The sequence below is a fragment of the Culex pipiens genome, chromosome 2, assembly GCF_016801865.2.
Source record: "Culex pipiens pallens isolate TS chromosome 2, TS_CPP_V2, whole genome shotgun sequence".
NCBI classification, from domain to species: Eukaryota; Metazoa; Arthropoda; class Insecta; order Diptera; family Culicidae; genus Culex; species Culex pipiens.
Window position 1 is genome coordinate 120206141 of NC_068938.1, and position 19813 is coordinate 120225953.

Genomic DNA, 19813 nt, shown 5'->3' on the forward strand with positions numbered 1-19813 from the left:
CGACCTTAGCGTGAAAAAATATCTCTAGTGTTCAACATTCAGCATGCGCTTCTTACTGCAATGTTTATTTTTTTATTATTTCGTTTTCTTACCAATCCTCTGCTACGGGGTTTACAGTTCAAAATTTATGGTCTTAATGATCTGGACTTTTTTTTTCAAATTATTGATACTTATGAAATATTTAAATTTTGACCAGTGTTGAGCATGGCGAAATTCTCACTTCCTACACAGAAAAAAATATTTCTGTAAATTTACATTATTTATCATGTACCAAAAGGTATCATCACAGACAAACAGACGTGACTCTCCATACAAATTATTTTTGAAATCTATCGTCCTTCCATAAATCCATCAAATCAAGGCGATACTAGCGCAGCCTGGTGAGCTACTGCCGAAACAAGACTTGAACGTACCTATACCAACAACGGTGCTGTCATAAATCTGTCAGTGTATGCGTGAGACTTTCTGCCGGCAACGTCAACACCTACTGCGAGCACGTGCTCAACAAAACCATAAACAATTGTGTTTTAGCATTGAATCTATTCAAGTGCTGAGACAGGTTGTCAGATTTTACCTCATCCGGCTCCGGAGGTCGGAGTGCCGGAGGATATGTTTTAGGACATTCCAGTAAATTTCGTCCGCGGGTGTCATGGCGATTGTGAGAAAGAAGGAAATCACCTTACAAACACAGAAAACGCGTGCGACGACCAAAAGGTGCTGCACGGCGAGGTAGTCCTGCAAAATGAGATGGAGAAAGAAGATGCTGGCCCACAAAACGACTCCGCACGGTACCACCAAAATGTGCTGGCCAACGGGTTGTTTCGTCGGAACACGGATAGAGGAACAACTTGTTGATCCAAGCTGGAGCAACACGACTGAGTTCGATCGGAAGACCAAGCCCTAGCTGTCTGAACTACTCCTCCGGAATGAATCTAACTTGTGTCTAAATGATAATCAATAAACACTTGCTTTCGTTTTGCTTTGCGTTTAATCTTTTATCTCAGACGGACCCGTAGGCCAGTAAATCTCTTCCGTCGTCCGTAGCGGGATCTCAGGGTCCATCTCGTCGAGCAGGGTCTTGTTGCTCCAGCTTCAGTGTCGAGTGGGAGACGCGTTCCTCCAGCTGGGGACAGCATCTTCTTCCTCCATCTCATCATGTAGGCGTGTTCCCCCGGACCAACCCGTAGGCCGGCATGTCTCGTTCGTCGCCCGTTGTGCCGAGCAGGGTCTCGGGGTCCATTTCGCCGTGCAGCATTTCTTGATCGTCGCACGCGTTGGCAAGCGGATTGTGTTCCTCCAGCTAGAGCCAACATCTTTCTCCGTCCCATCGGTCCCATCACGTATTCCGACGAAACAACCCGTTGGTCAGCACATTTTGGGCGTCTTTTTTTTCAAACAAAAAAAAAACATGCAGTGCGCGCATTGTTTTTAAACGTCACTGTGGGCCAGCCTCACACGCACACTAAAAAAGGAGGGTGAGCTGTCAATACATCAGCGCCACCATGTCGTGGGTGAGCAAATGCCGAAACTAAATTAGATTTGAAATGACCGTTTTGGATGGTCGATGAGTTGGAACTCGAGTGTCCCGTCTGTTTGTCTGTGGTATCATGATAAATGATGTATATTTACATTAAGTTCATTGGAAATTTACATTAGATTCATTGGAAATTTACATTAGTTTTGAAAATTTACATTAGTTTTGGAATTTACATTAGTTTTGAAATTTACATTAGTTCAAATCAACTAATTCTGATTGGCCAATGGGAATGAGAAGCTCGACTTGGATTGCAGTAGGAAAAGGGTGTGGCCTATGTTCTATTTTAAAATGATTGAAGCGGGCAGCAAAAGGAAATTCGGATTTTAAAAAGTTGTTTCACAGGTACGGGACGCTTTCTCGTCGACGGCCAAGTGGAATAACGCTGGACTGGAATCGAACGGACGACGGGTAGGATGTTCGGTGTTACTGCTTCTACCCGCTGCCGACTGAGCCATCTTCGCATTTTATAAACGAGCGGTTAAAGCATCAACTTGTTCAGGTCGAGGCTCAGGCAGTGGGCCAGCGAAGTATGAGAGCGATAGAAAGAGAACCAAACATAACTATTTTTAGTTCGGGTAGTTTTGAAGTCAACGTTTGGCAGAAATACATTGGATATATGATTTACATTAAGTAGGAATTTACAGGAAGCCGAACACGGGTAGAAATTCATCAGATTTGAGTTTCCATGCTCAACGTTTCCATTAGATTCATGATTTACATTAGATTTAAATTTACATTGGAGTAATTTCCATGATTTTTTACTCTTTACATCATATTTCAACATTACATTGAGTGAGTTTACGTAAGAAACAGTAATTACGTGCTGTGTAAATTTACATATTTTTTTCTGTGTAGGTACTGAGCCAACACTTAGCTATTGATAACAAGATTTCAGTTGAAAACGCATCATGCTGATATTTCATCATTAGATCACTGACCTGGGAATTCCTCGCCGGTTGAGAAACACTGAGCAAACAGAAATGTAGGGTTGTAATGATTCTCAATGGATTATTTGACATAGGGAAAGATGTTTGAAAAATGGTAACGTAAACGTTGAAAAATTGCGTAGTTTTATTTTAAAATAAAGTGCAACTGCAATGATAAATCGTTTCAAAAAGATTTTTCAACAATTCTTTCTCCATTTTTAATAAAATTTCAACTCAGATTTCATGAGCTCAAATCCCGAGGTGATTTATAAGAGCAAAATAAGTTTGAGGCCGAGCCCTTAAAAGATGGTGCGTTATGATTTTTGAATTAATATGGAATACCTACATTTCTGCTATCTTAAAGTTTTCTTATTTAGTCATATTAGCATTCTGCTGAAACGACTGAACGACTGAAATGTTTGTTTGAGAAAGTTTAATGACGTTCATTCATGTTTTGATTTTATTGTGTCTAAAAATGTGTTCAAATCTAGAATAAGTTCATAGTTTTTTAAGAAAGTAGCCTGTGCATCATATTGATGCTCCATCCTAAACCTAAATTTTTAAGAATTACAAATTACTTTACAGATTTCTCAAAGGGCTATTTTAAATGATCATTCAGAATGGGTCCGCGTGCCTCAAAAAATCACCTCGCGGGCCATACTTTGGTCACCCCTGATGTAAATCGTCAAAAATGTCCGAGGTTGGTGTGAGCACCCATTTAAATTTTTATATGATCTTTTTGCGGGGCATATAAATGTACATTTTCATCTATTTACAACAGGGTGACCACTCAAATCTCATTTTCAAATTCCCGACTTTTTCCAGACTTTTCCAGAATGCTCAAATAATGCGCATTTCTTATCTAAAGAATGATTTCAAACAAAAAACTTTCTATAAGAAAAGTCAATATTAACCACCGAAAAAAATAAATAAATGAATTTAAAAATAATCCAAATATAGGCATTTTTTGTAAATACAGAAACTAAACAACAATTGAAAAAAACTTCACAAATAGAACTTCATTATTATGATTCAGAGTAGAAACACAAACAATTAGTCTTTGAAAAAAATTAACGAAAGTTCAACAATATTTATAACATTTATGTTATTTTTTAAATTGGCAAAAGTATAGTTTTTAATACTTCGTTTCAACTGGAAATGACAAAAAGGTAAGCTCTATTTTTATATTAGTTTTTCATTAACTTTACCTCTTGTATGATGAGCAAAAATTTATAGAGATCATATGATTCATGAAAAATATTATGAAGATCTGTGTCAAAGACTCCAATATTAATTAGGATTTTGAATGTAATAAACAGCATTTCCATACTCAAAGGTATTGAAATAGTGAAAAGAACCTTAAATTTAAAGTAAGTTATTAAAGCAGAATTGAGTGAATTCAATTTGAGAAATGTACAAAATATTACAAAATTATTCAAGAGTTAAAAAATTAATTTGCATGCTGCATGCTTATAATTCCCGACTTTTCCCGACTTTTTGTCAAAAAATCATAAATTCCCGACTTTTTCCCGATTTTTGGCGGATTTTGGCGAATTCCCGACTTTTTCCCGACTTTCCCGATTTCCCGACTTGAGTGGCCACCATGATTTACAAAATAAATATGAAGATGTTGGATCCCGGTAATTAGCCCTTTCGGAGGGGTAATAAAACACACGATTAACACGTAACGAATTAAAACTACATTTATTCTGACAATAACAAACATAAATAAAACAAGACGTGTTCTCGCGGGAGAAGTCGATGGCCATCTGACGAGCTGTGTTGACGTCAACATGGTGATAGGCAAATATCACCAGTGAGTCCAGCTGTAGTGGTGTTCTGTGGATAGGGATCCTCAATAATCCCATATCCAACATCTCCCCTCGGAAATGGTGAAGGCGGGCCGTGCGACAGTCTTCACGGGATGAAGAGCGACGAGGCGATGACGACGATTGTCATCCGGAGACCAATTCCGGTTGATAGATGAGCGAGAGGGTGGCGGTGCCCTCTCCAGAGGCGACGATCACCGTCCGTGATCGCGCGGCACCTTCCAGTCCGACTTGGCAAGGACGTCAGCTGCGTTCTTTGTCCAGCTACTCCTTCGTTGTCCCGTACCTGGAAGTGCTACTGCGGCTGCTCCGTCCGGTTGTGGATGCGACGTCCTATGTGGCCATCCACTATGCTGGTAGCAACCGGAGAATAGGCCGGCAGACATCGGGTCTGCAACGTTGTTGAGGGTGCTGCCGTTTTGAGCACCCCTCCTTTGCGGGAGATCACTCACTGCTGGTGGAGTCGATTCCCGGTGACTGTTGCTGATGCTGAAGTGTCGTCGAGGGAAAAACGGTCGACCTCGAGACCACTTCGTGACGATCCAGCCAAAATGGCCCACCCCAAACAGTTGCTTCTGTTGACGATGGCGGTGGCGCCATCGCTGATCGACACTGATGATGCAGCACGGTTGAGATGGCCCTGATGATGCTGCTCTACCAGGTGGAATCGGCTCCACCGCGACGGCAGACTCAGGCAGCGATGCTCTGGCGGATGCTCTCCGGTGTGCACTGGACCGGCGGCAGGTACGCTCGTTGGACCTGACGGCCACTGGACCGGATGGTTGCAGCAATCCGCCATCTTCTCCCTCCTCCGATTGGGTTCGCGCGCGGGTTCTAGGAATCGGCCTCCGACGCTGGCCGGTTCCTTCACTGCTCGTCGCCACTGTTGGATCCCGGTAATTAGCCCTTTCGGAGGGGTAATAAAACACACGATTAACACGTAACGAATTAAAACTACATTTATTCTGACAATAACAAACATAAATAAAACAAGACGTGTTCTCGCGGGAGAAGTCGATGGCCATCTGACGAGCTGTGTTGACGTCAACATGGTGATAGGCAAATATCACCAGTGAGTCCAGCTGTAGTGGTGTTCTGTGGATAGGGATCCTCAATAATCCCATATCCAACAGAAGACATTTGGACGATTGCCGAGATATAGCTATTTTAAGTTAGCAGTTTAAAAAAAACGGGTGCCACGATATCTCAACACTGCTTTGACCAAATTAGCTCAAAATTTTGGTGAAGACTCGTGATACCGGTCCTGTGTGCATGACGAAGGCCGGTTTTCAAAAACTTAATTTAAAATAAGATAAAATTATTTTTATGTTTTTCATTTAAAAAACGTCAGTTTTTGATTATGTCTTGGCAGTTTTCACCCCGAATTTCACCCAATTTGGTCCATACCATCTCGAGATATCGTGGCACCCGTAAATCAACTCCTTGTGTAGAGAAAAATGTTCACAAAGTTTGACAGTTCGCTTTGCGCATGGCAAAATTGTGAACTTAAATCGTCTCTTACTCAGTTCAGTCATGAAATATTTTCGTGATTAAAAATCACGTTTTTAGTAAATTTAGTGAATTTTCTGCAATATGAAATTTTGTGATTTTCTACATGTATGCAACCTCTTAACTCCAAAACAATGATAAGTCGATCCATGAAGAGCAGGGGTGACCAAGGTATGGCCCGTGGGCCAAATGCGGCCCGCGATGTGATTTTTTTGTGGCCCGTGGTCTTGTTTTGTATGATAATTTAATAATCTTGAATGGCCATTTGGACAATCCGCAAAGTTATTTTATGATTCTTAAAAATAATTAATCATTTTATGTTCTGGAACCTAACATAAAACTAATAATCTATCGATGCTTAGACCTCGATTAAATGAAACAAATATTTTGTAGAAAAATCTATCTTAATGAAACTTTGAATGTCATTGGAATCGTAATTGCGTCAATTTTTTGAAGATGACTAAAACTTTCTTTCTCGCAAAAATAAAAATTTTCCCCAATACTTAGAAATTTTTGAAGTCAATGATTGCAAAACAACTGGGCAGGTGTATAATGCATTTTAAAACACTTTTTTCACATTTGTATACACAGAAAAAAAAGTTGAATTTTGGAATGTTGAAAATTTGGTAGGTTGAATATTACCTCTTTATTTGTGTAATATTACATATTACATTACATTACATTACATTTGTGGGTCTCGTGGCGCAGGGGTAGCGGCTTCGGCTGCCGATCCCGATGATGCTATGAGACGCGGGTTCGATTCCCGCCTTATCCACTGAGCTTCTATCGGATGGTGAAGTAAAACGTCGGTCCCGGTTTCTCCTGTCTCGTCAGAGGCGCTGGAGCAGAAATCCCACGTTAGAGGAAGGCCATGCCCCGGGGGGCGTAGTGCCAATAGTTTCGTACATAAAAAATGTGTAAAAAGGTGAACCTGATGAATATTCATCAAAAACTGATGAAAATTCATCATTTTTTGGGGTAAAATTTATCATTTATTTTGTCACAAAATCTGTCACCATTTCCTGATGAATATTACCATCATTTTTTTCTGTGTAGTGCACCATTGCATTAGAATGAATTGAACATCACAAGCGTTAAAGCGGCCAGGCCTACTGCGTAAAGCCGTATCGCAGAGATGATTCGTAATTGGGTTGAATTTGAGCACTGAGTGTTCGAACAACAACACAGTTCTGAATCGACAGGGGAGGAAGAAGCGTAGGGACACACCACCATACGCTCCGAGATTTGGCCGTATTCGTTGGGAGCACCATGCTCAGAAGGTTTGGTACTCCGGGACCCTCTGGGATGGGACTTTGTATTTCCACGAATGCCCTGGACACTATTTGCCGTGGTTATAGCGCAACACCTCGCTCTCTGTAACAGTATTCCTAATTCCATTCTAAGCTCACCAAGTCATCATGGCCTAGTTGTAAAGGACGAGGGATCGAACCCCGTCTCGAGCACCTTTGATTTTTCGTTCATATTCATCATTTCAAATTTCTGTGTTCTGAACTTTCTCGTTGGGAGCAGATGGGAATCGACCCCAGAGCAATTCGCTTACAAAGCGCACACCGTAACCAGTCAGCCACGGCCGCTCCCACATTGAGTGTACATATATGATTATCAATGCAGAAAAATGCATTTTAGATAGTTTTCAGTAGATTAGACTTCTATTTTCATTAATATTTTGAAGTTATTTTGAAATTTTGTTTGCCCCTCGATTTTCTAAACATTTTTTCACATTTGGCCCGCAAGCTCATGTGAGTTTCAAATTTGACCCGCCATTCAAAAACTTTGGGCACCCCTGAGTAGAGAAAAATGTAGTTTAGTGTAGGATGTGATGACTGAAAGAACATTTTCGCAATTCGCGATTACAATTTCCAGTTTAAGAACGGACCTTCCCGATCTTATGCACTAATTTCCCGACGAACACGCACTGCCCTTACACCTACATCTCACCCTTGCTTTGAGTCAGTACGAGCAACACGCTAGAATACGCTTTGAGTGTTCGTGCCAGCCATTCACACCTTCTTTTCCGGTTACGCATTTTAACTCGGCCGGGGTTTGGTACAGTGTAAGCGCCTAACCATTTATGGGTTCGATCAAAAATTACATCCAGCAATAAGGGAGGGAGGGGGGGGGGGGGGTGGGGGTCTGAAATCCCAAAAATCGCTGGACGTCATATTTGAACAAACCCTATAGTGTTCTTATCAACATTAACTTTTGTTTAAGCGAAAAACGTATTATTTGTAGTTTGAATTGAAAATCTAACTGTTATTTACTGGGTATTGTTTTCTCCTGAAATCATTATTAGTGTTGGATCGTATTTATCTGTTGAAATTTCTTCTGGCGCGGTGTGTTGTAACAATTTTTTGATCCTTAGCATTTTATAAAAAATAGCAAAAGTACAATAGTAAAATTTGTGTTAATTCTTTGATCATTCTATAAATTCAGTAAGGGCTCGAACCTCACTAAACTTGTTTGAAGAAAAGGGTGGAGATTGAAAACAATGGACTGTGAAGGAAATATAATATTTAAAGTATCAATATTAGAAGAAAGATAGTAACTTATGCAATAGATAAATAAATAAACAATAGTTTATAAATACAGGTAACAAATAGGATTAGATTGTATTTAGGGCAATTTATAGGGCAAATGAAAAAATGTTCAAATAGATAAATAAAGATATTTGATAAACAAATTTGACATCGCTGCCAAATTAAGGGAAAGCAGACAGTTTGTTACAGCACCAGAGATAAGAAAATCAAATAAGTAAAATCGAAATCAAATGGAGGATAATAAACAGAAGCTGTGTTAGAAAATCAGTGAAACAAAATAAACAGAATATACCTACACGCAGAAAAATGTTTTGTAGAATCAGCCTGTACGAGGTTTGATTCAACAAAATATTTTGTTGAATATAATCAACAAAATTATTGCACTGAATCAACTCTCGCATTTTGTTGTTTCAAATCGGGATGTTTTGTTGTTTCAAAGTTATTTTTTTGTTGGATCTACCCTCATTTTTGTTGATCAAAATTTGACAGAAAAAGTGTTCAAATCAGATTTTTGTTGAATCAAAGTAACGTTTTTGTTGAAACAAGGCAGACATTTTTTTTCAAAATAAGACCTGAAATTTATTTGACTCACAAAAACATTGAATTGAAATTAAAATGCTCATTATCGTTGGAACATTGCAATTTATTTTATTTATTTAAAAAAAGAAAAAAATCACTCTGCACCTTCAAACGTTAAAGCACGACCTCGAGCACGATCGGTTCGTGTGCACTTGTGCAGTTTGGCTGAACCGCATCTGATGCCAATGCTGTCGTCACCCCGGAAGGAATCAACGACAAACTGTATCCGCGGGTTGAATGGGTCGTGTGGCTAATGGCGTCCAACATATTGAGGTTGTTTTCCACAGAGGTCTAAAAGAGTAAAAATGGGCGCTTAGAAACGAGGTCATTTTAGATAGAATGCCGAAGTTCTTATCAAGCAAGTTACGCTGAGAGTTTGGACAAATCCGGGACAATTATCCGCCGCGGGAGTAACAGGCGGTGTAATTTCTGGCTCCTGCTGCATCCGTTTCTCACCACGAATTCCACGGATAAATTTATTGAATATTACGAAATTCCGCTGACGCTTAGCGAACAGCCCTTGGATGGGTAGATTGCGTGAACGGAACAGACGCAAAACCCGGAAAAAACAGACATTTAACACTGAACCGCACCGTTGACGAATTAACAAAAAAAAAAAATGTTTGACAGATGGTGGGCACGTGTAAAGCCAAATTGATTCAATGCCGTTTTTTGGTAGAATCAACGCAATAATTTTGTTGTTATTTCATAAGTGTTTGACGAAATACATCGAGTCAGTTCAACGCAAAATTTTGGGTTGTTTCAATTGGTTTTGAGCGTTATTTCAACAAAAAATTGTAAAATAAAAACAACAAAAAATATTGTTGATTCAAACGGGCCTGATTTTTTTGCGTGTAGGTGGTAGCTGAAATAGAAAGAAGAGAAACCTCGTTCTGCGATGCTCAGGTACATCCACAGCAGTATCATGCCTGACTGAAAGGCCGTTTATTTGATCATTTGTTATCAATATGTTTAAATCATAGCTTACAAAACACTCTGTTCCTTTCTTAAGTAATTAAGTTTAACCAGTGATAAAATCAAGGGAATAGTATTGAAAAAGTTGTCATCAATTAATCAGTCCTTGTGCTGCTGCAACTTTGGCTCGCTCCAACGTGAACGATCCACGATGAATCAGTCCGATAATAAGAAACTTGCACACATCCAACTTTGGTCCAAAGCTTGCATTCGGATGCAGATAACCGTACTGTGTGAAGAAGTGGTGCAAATGTTTGAGCACATTCGTCTGGTCGATATCTGGATTATTCACGCCGAAAATTTTCACGCCAAGCTGTTCCTGGACCGCTGCCGGAAGTTTTTCTTCGTGGATGCTCCAATTGCTGCCTTCATCGCACACCGGGCAACTGCACTTGAAGATGGACTTGTAGCTTGGTTGTGGGTCCCACCAAGTCGGGCCGTACGAGGCGACAATCTGGTCTCCTTTGCGGATTGGGCGCAACACCCAGAACCGAATCCGTCCGTAGCGGATATGCATGATGATGTTCGGATCGCACGAGTGGTTGACCAGCGATGAGATTGTGGACAAGGTACTGATGGTGGTACAGGTGGCGACTTCGTTGCTGTCCAACGAAAGGGCTGTATCTTTGCGGATGTAGTCGAAGATGCAGCGCAGCATAAAGTCCTTCTGGGAATCGGTAGTGACGAGTTGTTTGACAAGCGGATGTTTCATAAAAATGGCGTAAAATGTGGCTGCACTGAGGCGCATTACGGACTCCAACTCTGGCATCGAGGGATTGAGTTTGGTTTGGTGCAGGACCTTGAATTGCTCCAGTTGATCTTGATTGGTGTGATCGACAACAAACGGATCATCGTTAGAGTCGGTCGACTCCTCGCAGTAGGTCATCATTTCCTGGATGTCATCACGGAACGCTGTCAATCCGAAAAAGAAACGCTTCGGTGCCATCGCCATTGTACCGAACATGACGTTCTGTAACTTTTCCGCAAGGCCGCACTCGAATCGATGCCAGAATCGATAGTCCTTTCCGAGGCACTCTTCGCTGCAGTACATTGCCGAAGTGCAACCCGGACAGGGAATCAGACAACCCTGGAAGGAGCCGGCACAATTGTTGCAATAGTTGTACCGGGAACCGACCAGCGTAAGCATCGGACTCTCTTCCAAGATGATATTGCCCGGCTGGAAGTCCTTCTCAGCGGCCAGCCCTCGTCCGAACCCAGGATATCGCTTCATAACGATTCCATCCGCAATAAACGGAATCTTCGGATTGGGACTCACGTTGAGGCCAATGCTGTGGTTCAGCGTCGTTCCCTTCGATTGGCCATCGTCAAGCTTTGCTCTGCACGCAAGTTCCCTGGCCTCCAGCTTCGGCGCAAACTTCTCCGGATAGTGGTTTCGCTTGGCAAGTTCAATATTGGCCAAACAATACTCGTACTCGTCCATCTCGTAGTAAACGGCAGACCTGCAACGAAACCAAACCATCACATATTCAGAACCTACCCAGCAGCCCCAGACAACTCTACCGGTTAGCAAAACCCATTCCCAAATGTTCCGTCCCGGGTTCCGCCGCACAGATGCTCTCGTTGAACTTGGCCAGCGCGTCGTCGAATTTCCTGCTCAAAAACAGCCGATTGCCTTCCTGGCGTAGCTCGGAGGCCCACCGGTTGCACTTGCCCCTTTCCGGAACGTCGATGAGGGCCTGGTTCTGCAGGACAAAATCGCGGTAAGCAGCCACGTCGGAGTTGGGACCGAGGCGCGGACCCCCGCCACCGATTTGGCAGTGCATCTGAAGAAACAGTGTCTTGAAGCCATCGCCCACAATGGAAAACATGTTGGTGGTCTGGAGCCGAAACACAGAAAAATCGTGGACTTTTTTTTACTCGCGACGGATGCCGGCAGGATCGTAACGGAAATGGCGCGAAATTGGTTGAAAACAAGAAAGTGCACGGCAAACAATTTTTCTAGACATTTTTGGGTTTTACCCATTTTGACACTTCATTTTTTACCAGGGGGGAGACACTCGTTTTTGTTTCAGAATTAAAAAATAAAATTAAGGAGTTTTTTTTTTTTTTTGAAAAGGTCCAATAAACCAAATTTTCAGTTTTTGCTTTTTGGGTGTTTTTTAATACCCCTGACTCAAGGCGGTTTAAAAAACACCCAAAACGCAAAACTGAAATTTTGGTTTATTGGACCTTTTCAAAAAAAAAAACTCGAGTATCGTTGTTAATTTAACACGCAGAATTTTGTTAGCAGAATTTGCCTGTACGAGGTTTGATTCAACAAAATATTTTGTTGAATATAACCAACAATAGAGCTTTATGACGTTTCGCGTACGCACACTAGCGCACCATCTGATTTTGCTGGCCGGACAAAATTTAACCTCAATCTTTTTTGTGTACGTACACGCAATACATGCGCACGTAGAGACCTCTATAGTTTTGAATTTAAGATTCAACAAAAATAGCTTTGAAGCACCAAAACATCCTTGAAAACAACTCTGATTTGATACAGCACAATGCAACCCAGTCACGGCGTTCTAGCAGAATTATAGCAGAGTTCTTACAGAGCTGGATTATCTCATTGCGCATATACCCGAAAAAGACACGCGGCAAATCAGCCTCAAAACACGCTGTCAAATCCCATACTACACAGAAAAAAAATACTGTAAATTTTAAAAGATCGTTCGTTGGATTAAAAGTTAGCGTTGGTGAATATTCGTAGAACGTTCAAACTTTTAATTTGAAAGTTGGAATGTATTTGATACTACTTTGCATTTCCTGGACAAAATCGTATCGGTAAAAGTTTATAAGAAGAAACTTTTAAAGTAAAAAGTAAATGTTATAAGAAGAAACTTTTTATGGCAAGAATAAATAACATTTAACATTACAGTGATGTTTTTCGAAAATTTGATGGATTTTATTTCTATATTTTAAAATAAAATCAGTATGTTTTCGATTTTTTTGTATCTAACGCATCTGCTAATGGTTGGCCAATAGAGTTTAACAAAAATGACTTTTTAGCGGGCTTTCAAGGTTTTGTTCCGGTGGGCATACTGAACCCAAATCCAAAATATGAGCTTAATTGGACGTAACAGGAGCTGGCGCTCCGCCCTTCAATTTTAAATGGGATTTACCCCTGGCCTATTTTTCGAAAAAAATGTAAAATTGCCAAACAGTTGGTGTCAAACCATCGGGGTTCGAGTGTATGAGCTCATGAGTTTTTTTTTAAATACAAAAAAATTAAGGGGCCAAAACTGTCAAAAACCGAAACGCACCGATTTTAGTACACGCTAACTTGTGAAAGTATTTTTTTCACTGAATATTGAAGCAGTGTACTTACTTGGTATAAGGAACCGGTAAAGGATAAACCGAAAAATCTTCGTTATCGTTATTACGGTTTGTATCACTTGAGCCGACAATTAAAAAAAAACACTCTTATTTGCTTGTATGGATACATCATTTTATTCCATATAAACTGGATAACCTAATAAAATATTCGAAAAATAATTTAAAAATATGTACTGTGTAAGTTCTTACCCTAGCGATTCAGTTAGAAAATTGAGTTCCAATACTTTAAATTTTGTTAAGAGATGCTCTCGTGTGTTCTGTTTTCCCTGTCTAATTGTGTTTCTACAATGTTGTGATTTCATATAATTTTTACTTTTTTTCCCTCCCTTTTTTTTCACGCCAAACAGTGTGCACACTTGAAAAAAACAAACAGCTCTACTAAAATGTTTTAAACATTTGGGCCGCCACAATTGTAGTGTAGTTTCCTCTGGAATTCTGGATCCTGCGCGCTTTGCAATCTGGATTTGGTTTGACACATATGTTTTTGTAAGTTGAATTTTCGTCTTAAAGTACGCCTACATCACTAGCAGAACCTAAATAAAACCGGGAAAGGGGGGGTCTTACTAAACAAGTCGGTGAGTTTCCGATGGGAAGAAGAGTGTCTCTTTCGGGCTTCTTTTACTTTTGTTAGGGTTGTCCTTAAGCTTAGTACAATCTCTTCTCGTACGAGAACAAGCTGTGTACGTTGCCTTCGGCCTGGGCCGAGTGGGTGCGTCTCATGAAGCGCAGCTCGCCGTTGTAGATCATTGTTCTGGAAGGATTAGAAAAAGGTTAGTAACTTTGAAAGGGGATTTGGTTTGAAGTTACGCCATACTTAAGATTCTGTAGGGATTTGGTTCCGATGTCCTGGCAGCTGTGCTGCAATCCACACTGCAGATATGGCAGGAACCGTAGCACGGAACCCTTGTCGACGATGCTTCCGCTGACGCCCTGGGCCACGCGCAGCTTGTCAATGTCGGTGTGGTAGTACCGCGATCCGGCCGCTCCCTTGGCGTCCTTGCGTTCCATCGCTTCCAGGCTGCCCATTCCGCGATACTTCTTGAGGCGTACGCCATCGCTGAAGTAGTAATCGCCGGGAGCTTCCGAAGTTCCGGCCAGCAACGATCCCATCATCACGCTGGACGCACCCAGCGAGATGGCCTTCATAATGTGCCCGATGGACTGGATGCCACCGTCGGCAATGACCGGGACTCCAAACTCGCGGGCCAGCTTGCTGACCTGGTAGACGGCCGTGGCTTGCGGGCATCCGCACGCCATCACCTCCTGCGTGATGCAAATCGAGCCGGAACCCATGCCCACACGCAACGCGTCACAGCCGGCATCGATCAGGTTCATTGCCTGCTGGCGGGTGACCACGTTGCCGGCGATGACCTGCAGCTCGGGGTAAGTTTGCTTGATGTACTTGATCATGTTCATCTGGTAGATGGAATTGCCCTGCGACGAATCCAGCACGACCACGTCAACGCCGTTCTGAACGAGCAGCTCGAGCCGTTCCTTATCTTCCTCCCGGGTCGAAATGGCAGCCCCGACCAACAGCTGTTTGTTGCTGTCCTTGGACGCGTTCGGGTAACTTCTAGCTTTCTTCAAATCCGTCCGGGCAATAAGCGCCACCAGCTCTCCATTCTTGTTCACAATCGGCAGTTTTCCCTTCTTGCTCTTCTCCAAGATGTGGTTCGCCTCCTGCAGTGTAACCCCGCTCGGGGCCGTCACCATGTCCTCAATCTTTGTCATAATGTCCCGCAGCTTCAGATCGACGTCCTCCTCGCGGAAGTCAATGTCCCGCGAGGTCACAATGCCAATCAACCGCTCGCCCAGCCGGCCGTGCTCGGTGATTGGGTAGCCGGTGAAACCGTTCTTCCGCTTGGCCTCCAGCACGTCCGCGACCGTGTTCTCCGGACTCATCACGATCGGGTCGCGGATGAAACCGTGCTTGTACTTCTTCACCTTGTGCACCTCGTTCGCCTGGAACTCGGGCGTGCAGTTGTGGTGAATGATGCCGATGCCGCCGCACAGCTAGAAGAGATCGAGTTTTGTTTAATATACAATCTTGCCAATATTAATATGTGATCAACAAGTTCGTTACATGTTCAACTTAATAAAGCTAATCTAATTAGCTAGGTAGAGAAAAAACGAAACTCACCGCCATCGCAATGGCCATGTCCGCCTCCGTGACGGTATCCATCGGGGACGAAACCAGCGGGGCCTTCAGGTTGATCTTCTTCGTCAGCGGCGAAGCCAGATCCACGGCATCCGCGGAAAAGTCGATGAAGCCGGGAAGGATGATAAAGTCACTGTGAAGAAACGATTTTTAGTTATGTTCCGTCCTAAAGCCGGCGAATGGCTCCGGAAACTTACTTGTAGGTCAACCCGTCACTGTTCTGAAACAACCCCTCGCAGGATAGCCCATCCTGGAGGTTGACTCCGTTCTTCATGGCCATGATTTTGGGAGGAATACTTTTCAAATCTAGCGCATAAATAAAAACAAAAAAATCTTAACTTTAGAAATTTGTACTGAAACACGTGGAAAACCCACTCCAATCGATTTTACCTTTAAAATCAGCAAAAACCCTTCAAACGCACACCCAATTTGCTGGGCAGTCGCACTGTTTCGCGATTTATGCTACAAAAAGTGCAGGAGAGTGGCCCAAAATGCCGGTATCGCGATTTTAGCAAATGTGTAAGAAATAGCAGACAATATGGAAATGTAACAGATCAGCCGCTCCGGTTGTGACCGTACACTAGAAATGCATGCCACAAACTGAGCGAGTTTTTCACAAAGGAACAGATTGCCTGAAAAGATTTGACAGCTGATAAACGTCATTTCTGGCGGTGCTGGCGGGTTTGGCGTTTACCTGGCCATTTGAAAAAGGGCTCTGTAGAGAGTGGGGGATGGACACTTAGGAAATATTGCGCGTATTGTGAAAGCAGAAATAAATTAAAATACGAACGCAACCCGCTTAGTCAACAACCATACAGTCACCATTTGTCGAATGATTTTTCCTAAATGATCTAGATAATACACCAAATAGAGTGCACCGGGATAACCTAACGACCTATTTAATAAATTGTAGGATTGTTTGGGGAATGGAAAATGTACGGTAATTGGGTACTAAAGCCCTATGTAAATTTTTATGTACAACGGTAAAAAATACGATTAAAAACCATTTCTGATCACTTTTTTTCATTTTAATGCAATTTTTTTTTGACAAGACAACATTTTTTCGATGGATCAACTATGGTCCCCTTGGAACGAGCTGTCAAGTAGGAGCTTTTCTGTCAAGAAGGACCGCGAGGTTAATTTTTCAAAATTGATTTAAAAATCCATTTTAAACTCTTTGTGGTCGTACAAAGGGTCATTGTACTCAGAAAAATAAGCTTTATCGCTGTAAACAATAATATCAGCAATCTAAGCTTCATTTTAGGACCCAATTCTCGTTTATGCGGGATGTTACAATACATTTTTACAAGGGATTTTTTTCGTGGATCATAGTCGTACCACTGACGAACTGACGTGCCACCCCGAATCCAAATTTGACCGCACTTTCCTATCTTCCTTCTCACTCACCCTCAGCGATCAGCGATTGTCAAACAGACGATTTGACAGATGCGCAGCTGCACTTGCTGAGAAGCTTCCAGGAACAACAAATGAAAATGGGGGAAAACATATTGAAGCCTGAAAACATTTGCAAATTTTGAACAAAACGATGAATATTTTGCTAATCTTGCATTATTTAAAGTGAAATGAGGCAAGAAATTTCGTTAAACTTCAAATTAGGCTATCTTTTAGACTTTTCGTAACATTTCCATTCCAACTCTTATCCGCCATTTACACATGTTGTTCCAGAATTCTTCACAGCAAGAAAACAGCTGATGTGACAAAACGTCAAACTCAAATTCTGACAATCGCCGAAGAAGAGAACAGTAGAAAGAAAAAGAAGCAGTGTGCGGTCAAAAATGATCGACCAATTTGTTCCTGGTGGCACGTCAGTTCGTCAGTGGTCGTACCCTACCCCAAACTGTTCAATTCTCATTTTATATGAACCGTACCACAAATTAATAAAATATGATTGTAAATGGTGAACTGCTTTACCGACACTTACCGACACCATTTGAATAGGGAGAAGCCAAAAAATAAACTTTTCAAATGTTCTGGGAACTGTGGATTTAACGGGAATTGTAAGCATATGATTATTAATGGTTAGTGTTATGTTCGGTATTTTAAATAGAGATACTCGATTTCAATGCTGAACAACTCCAATTTTATTGAGCTCTAATAAGGCTTTCTAGGCCCAGTGAAAAAAATATAATTTAACTCAAAAATGACGAACTCCTCGTCACAGTGTCCTGATGCAAACAATGATCGAGCTGTAGCTGTCACAGCCCTGCGAAGTATGTTGGCTGACATATCGGGCAGTCAGTCAAATAAACCAGCTAGAAGTCGCTTGACAAAAAAAAATTGCTAGAAAGAGATAGGAAACCTGATGCAAACAAACGTCCAGCTGTCATGTAAACATGCTTTGAATGTGTTGGTAAATGTCTGACTAGAAAGCCTTATTCACAACATCTGCTCTAGCAAGATGGCTGTCTCAAACTTACACTGATAATCAACATTACACCTAGCATTACACACTGTTCAGTTCACTTGTACACACTTGTATGGGATTTTTCAGTTCAAGTATGATTACACGAAAGTGTGTAATCATACTTGAACTGAAAAATCCCATACAAGTGTGTAAAAGTGTACTGAAAAAAGTGTAATGCTGTTTACCAGTGTAACTCTCCTCTTTTGGGTCATACCCAAACTCCTTGTCGTGGCCAAGATCGCGACTCCGTACCATAACAGCACGGGTATGTATCTTCAAGCGATTTCAATATGGCGACTTGTATAAGAAGAAGGTGAGGCATTTTCGCTAGTTCTCACTGTTCTGTGTTCTGCGTGCACGTCCGCAAATATCGACTACACACATACTAACACAAAGCGCCACCAAGAGGCAAAAGGTACACTGAAAAAAACCAACATAGCAAACTTAAATGTTTTTTCACGTGAACTTCTCCAAAAACCAACACGATAACTTCACGTGCTTTTCCTTTGACTCTCACATGCTTTACTGGTCAAATGAATGTGAAAATCATTCAGCGCCAGCTGATCGTTGGCAAAAAAGAATTCACTCATTTTTTGCATTGTCTTCACGTGAGATTCAAATGAATTTCATTTAGATTTGCCCCAATCGGCTTGTCCTTTGGGTTTAAAGTGGAAGTCACGTGAGATTCAAATGAATTGCACTTTGATTTGCCCCAATCGACTTTTACTTTGATTTTGAAGTGAAATTCACGTTAGAAACAAATGTTTTGGTATTGAAAGCTGAGCCTCGAGAAATAGCCAATCAGTTGATAAAACAAAATGGCAATTTTTAAGAGCTCAAAGTTCGAGCGCTAAGTTTTATATTAAGTTTATTGCAATTAAATTGCAACTTGAATGAAAATTTTGAAAATAACTGATCATGAACTGTGGTAAGCATTAACAAAACTATAATTTATATTAATTCCAATATGTTAACCCCATGTTCTGTCACTTTTACAGGCAATCATGATTCGGCAGCTTCAAGGGCAGCCTTCAAAATACTTTCTGGATGCCGATGTGAAATCCTCCGAACATTTTAGCTGTCCGGGGGCCTCACCGGATTTTGCATGAAGATGTGACTTTTGTTGGGCGGATGAACAGCAAGAAAAATCTCTGTGTAAGATTCGCGTGTGCAAAATGTTGTGATGTGAAAAAATAAGTGTTGTATATATTTGAAGAAAATAGAGAACGAAAATAAATGTATAGGAAATAAAAATTTAAAAATAATATTTATTTATATAATTCTTGATAATCCAACGAACAAATCACTTGAAAATCAATGGAATTTCATTTGGCACTCACAAGAGCTTCATTGCATATTCAAGTGAGTAGTCACGTTAATTTCACGTGTTTTGCATTTGAATTTAACGCGTCGCGCGATGGATTCTTTTGAAGTGATTTACACATGACATTCACATGCTAAATTGTATGGGGCGGATTCATGTGGAAAACATGTGATAATACAATGAGCCTTTCTTTCAGTGTAGTTACGAATATTTTTGGCACTTTTGTTAAAAAATATGCGGTTTTGGAAAAACAAATAACAAAACCAACTTTTAAGTGTAGTTCGACTATCAAACTTGTAATTCGTTGCTGATTTGTTGGGAAATTTTTAAAAAATAAAAAGTTTTTTTGCAGCACCCCTTTTGGGCGGACATTTCTGTTGTCACCTTTTGGTTCCTTGGATTAGCCATGGATAATTTCACAGTGTAATAAACAGGGCAGCTACCACCACGCGGCGCCACCGTTTTGATTGAGAAAATGATACAGGTTTTTCAGACGAGTCTCAATCCCGTGATAACAGTTAGCGTTTTTTTTTTTTGTAATGTCCGGGATTTGTTACCGGTTGATGATGATGTCTCCTGTTGATTCTTCCGTGGTGCTGCCGCCTTATCTAATTGAGCTATCTCAGTTACATTACGTTTGGCGGTTTA

At 41.3% G+C, this 19813-nt stretch overlaps 2 protein-coding genes across 2 annotated transcripts; both read right to left on the bottom strand.

The window, feature by feature from the left end:
• Positions 1–9839: 9839 nt before the first annotated feature.
• On the bottom strand, positions 9840–11905 carry LOC120430595 (SET and MYND domain-containing protein 4-like). The gene is made up of 2 exons (XM_039595701.2): positions 11435–11905; positions 9840–11373 (listed from the first exon to the last, which is right to left on the bottom strand). Exons 1-2 carry the CDS (start codon positions 11740–11742, stop codon positions 10005–10007), a joined length of 1677 nt encoding a protein of 558 aa, XP_039451635.1. The 5' UTR covers positions 11743–11905; the 3' UTR covers positions 9840–10004.
• Positions 11906–13600: 1695 nt separating this feature from the next.
• LOC120430594 (inosine-5'-monophosphate dehydrogenase-like) lies at positions 13601–16033 on the bottom strand. Its single transcript, XM_039595700.2, has 5 exons — positions 15807–16033; positions 15614–15722; positions 15399–15549; positions 14073–15271; positions 13601–14009 (listed from the first exon to the last, which is right to left on the bottom strand). The coding sequence occupies exons 2-5, from the start codon at positions 15694–15696 to the stop codon at positions 13904–13906; spliced, it is 1539 nt and encodes a 512-aa protein (XP_039451634.1). The 5' UTR covers positions 15697–15722; positions 15807–16033; the 3' UTR covers positions 13601–13903.
• Positions 16034–19813: the final 3780 nt, after the last annotated feature.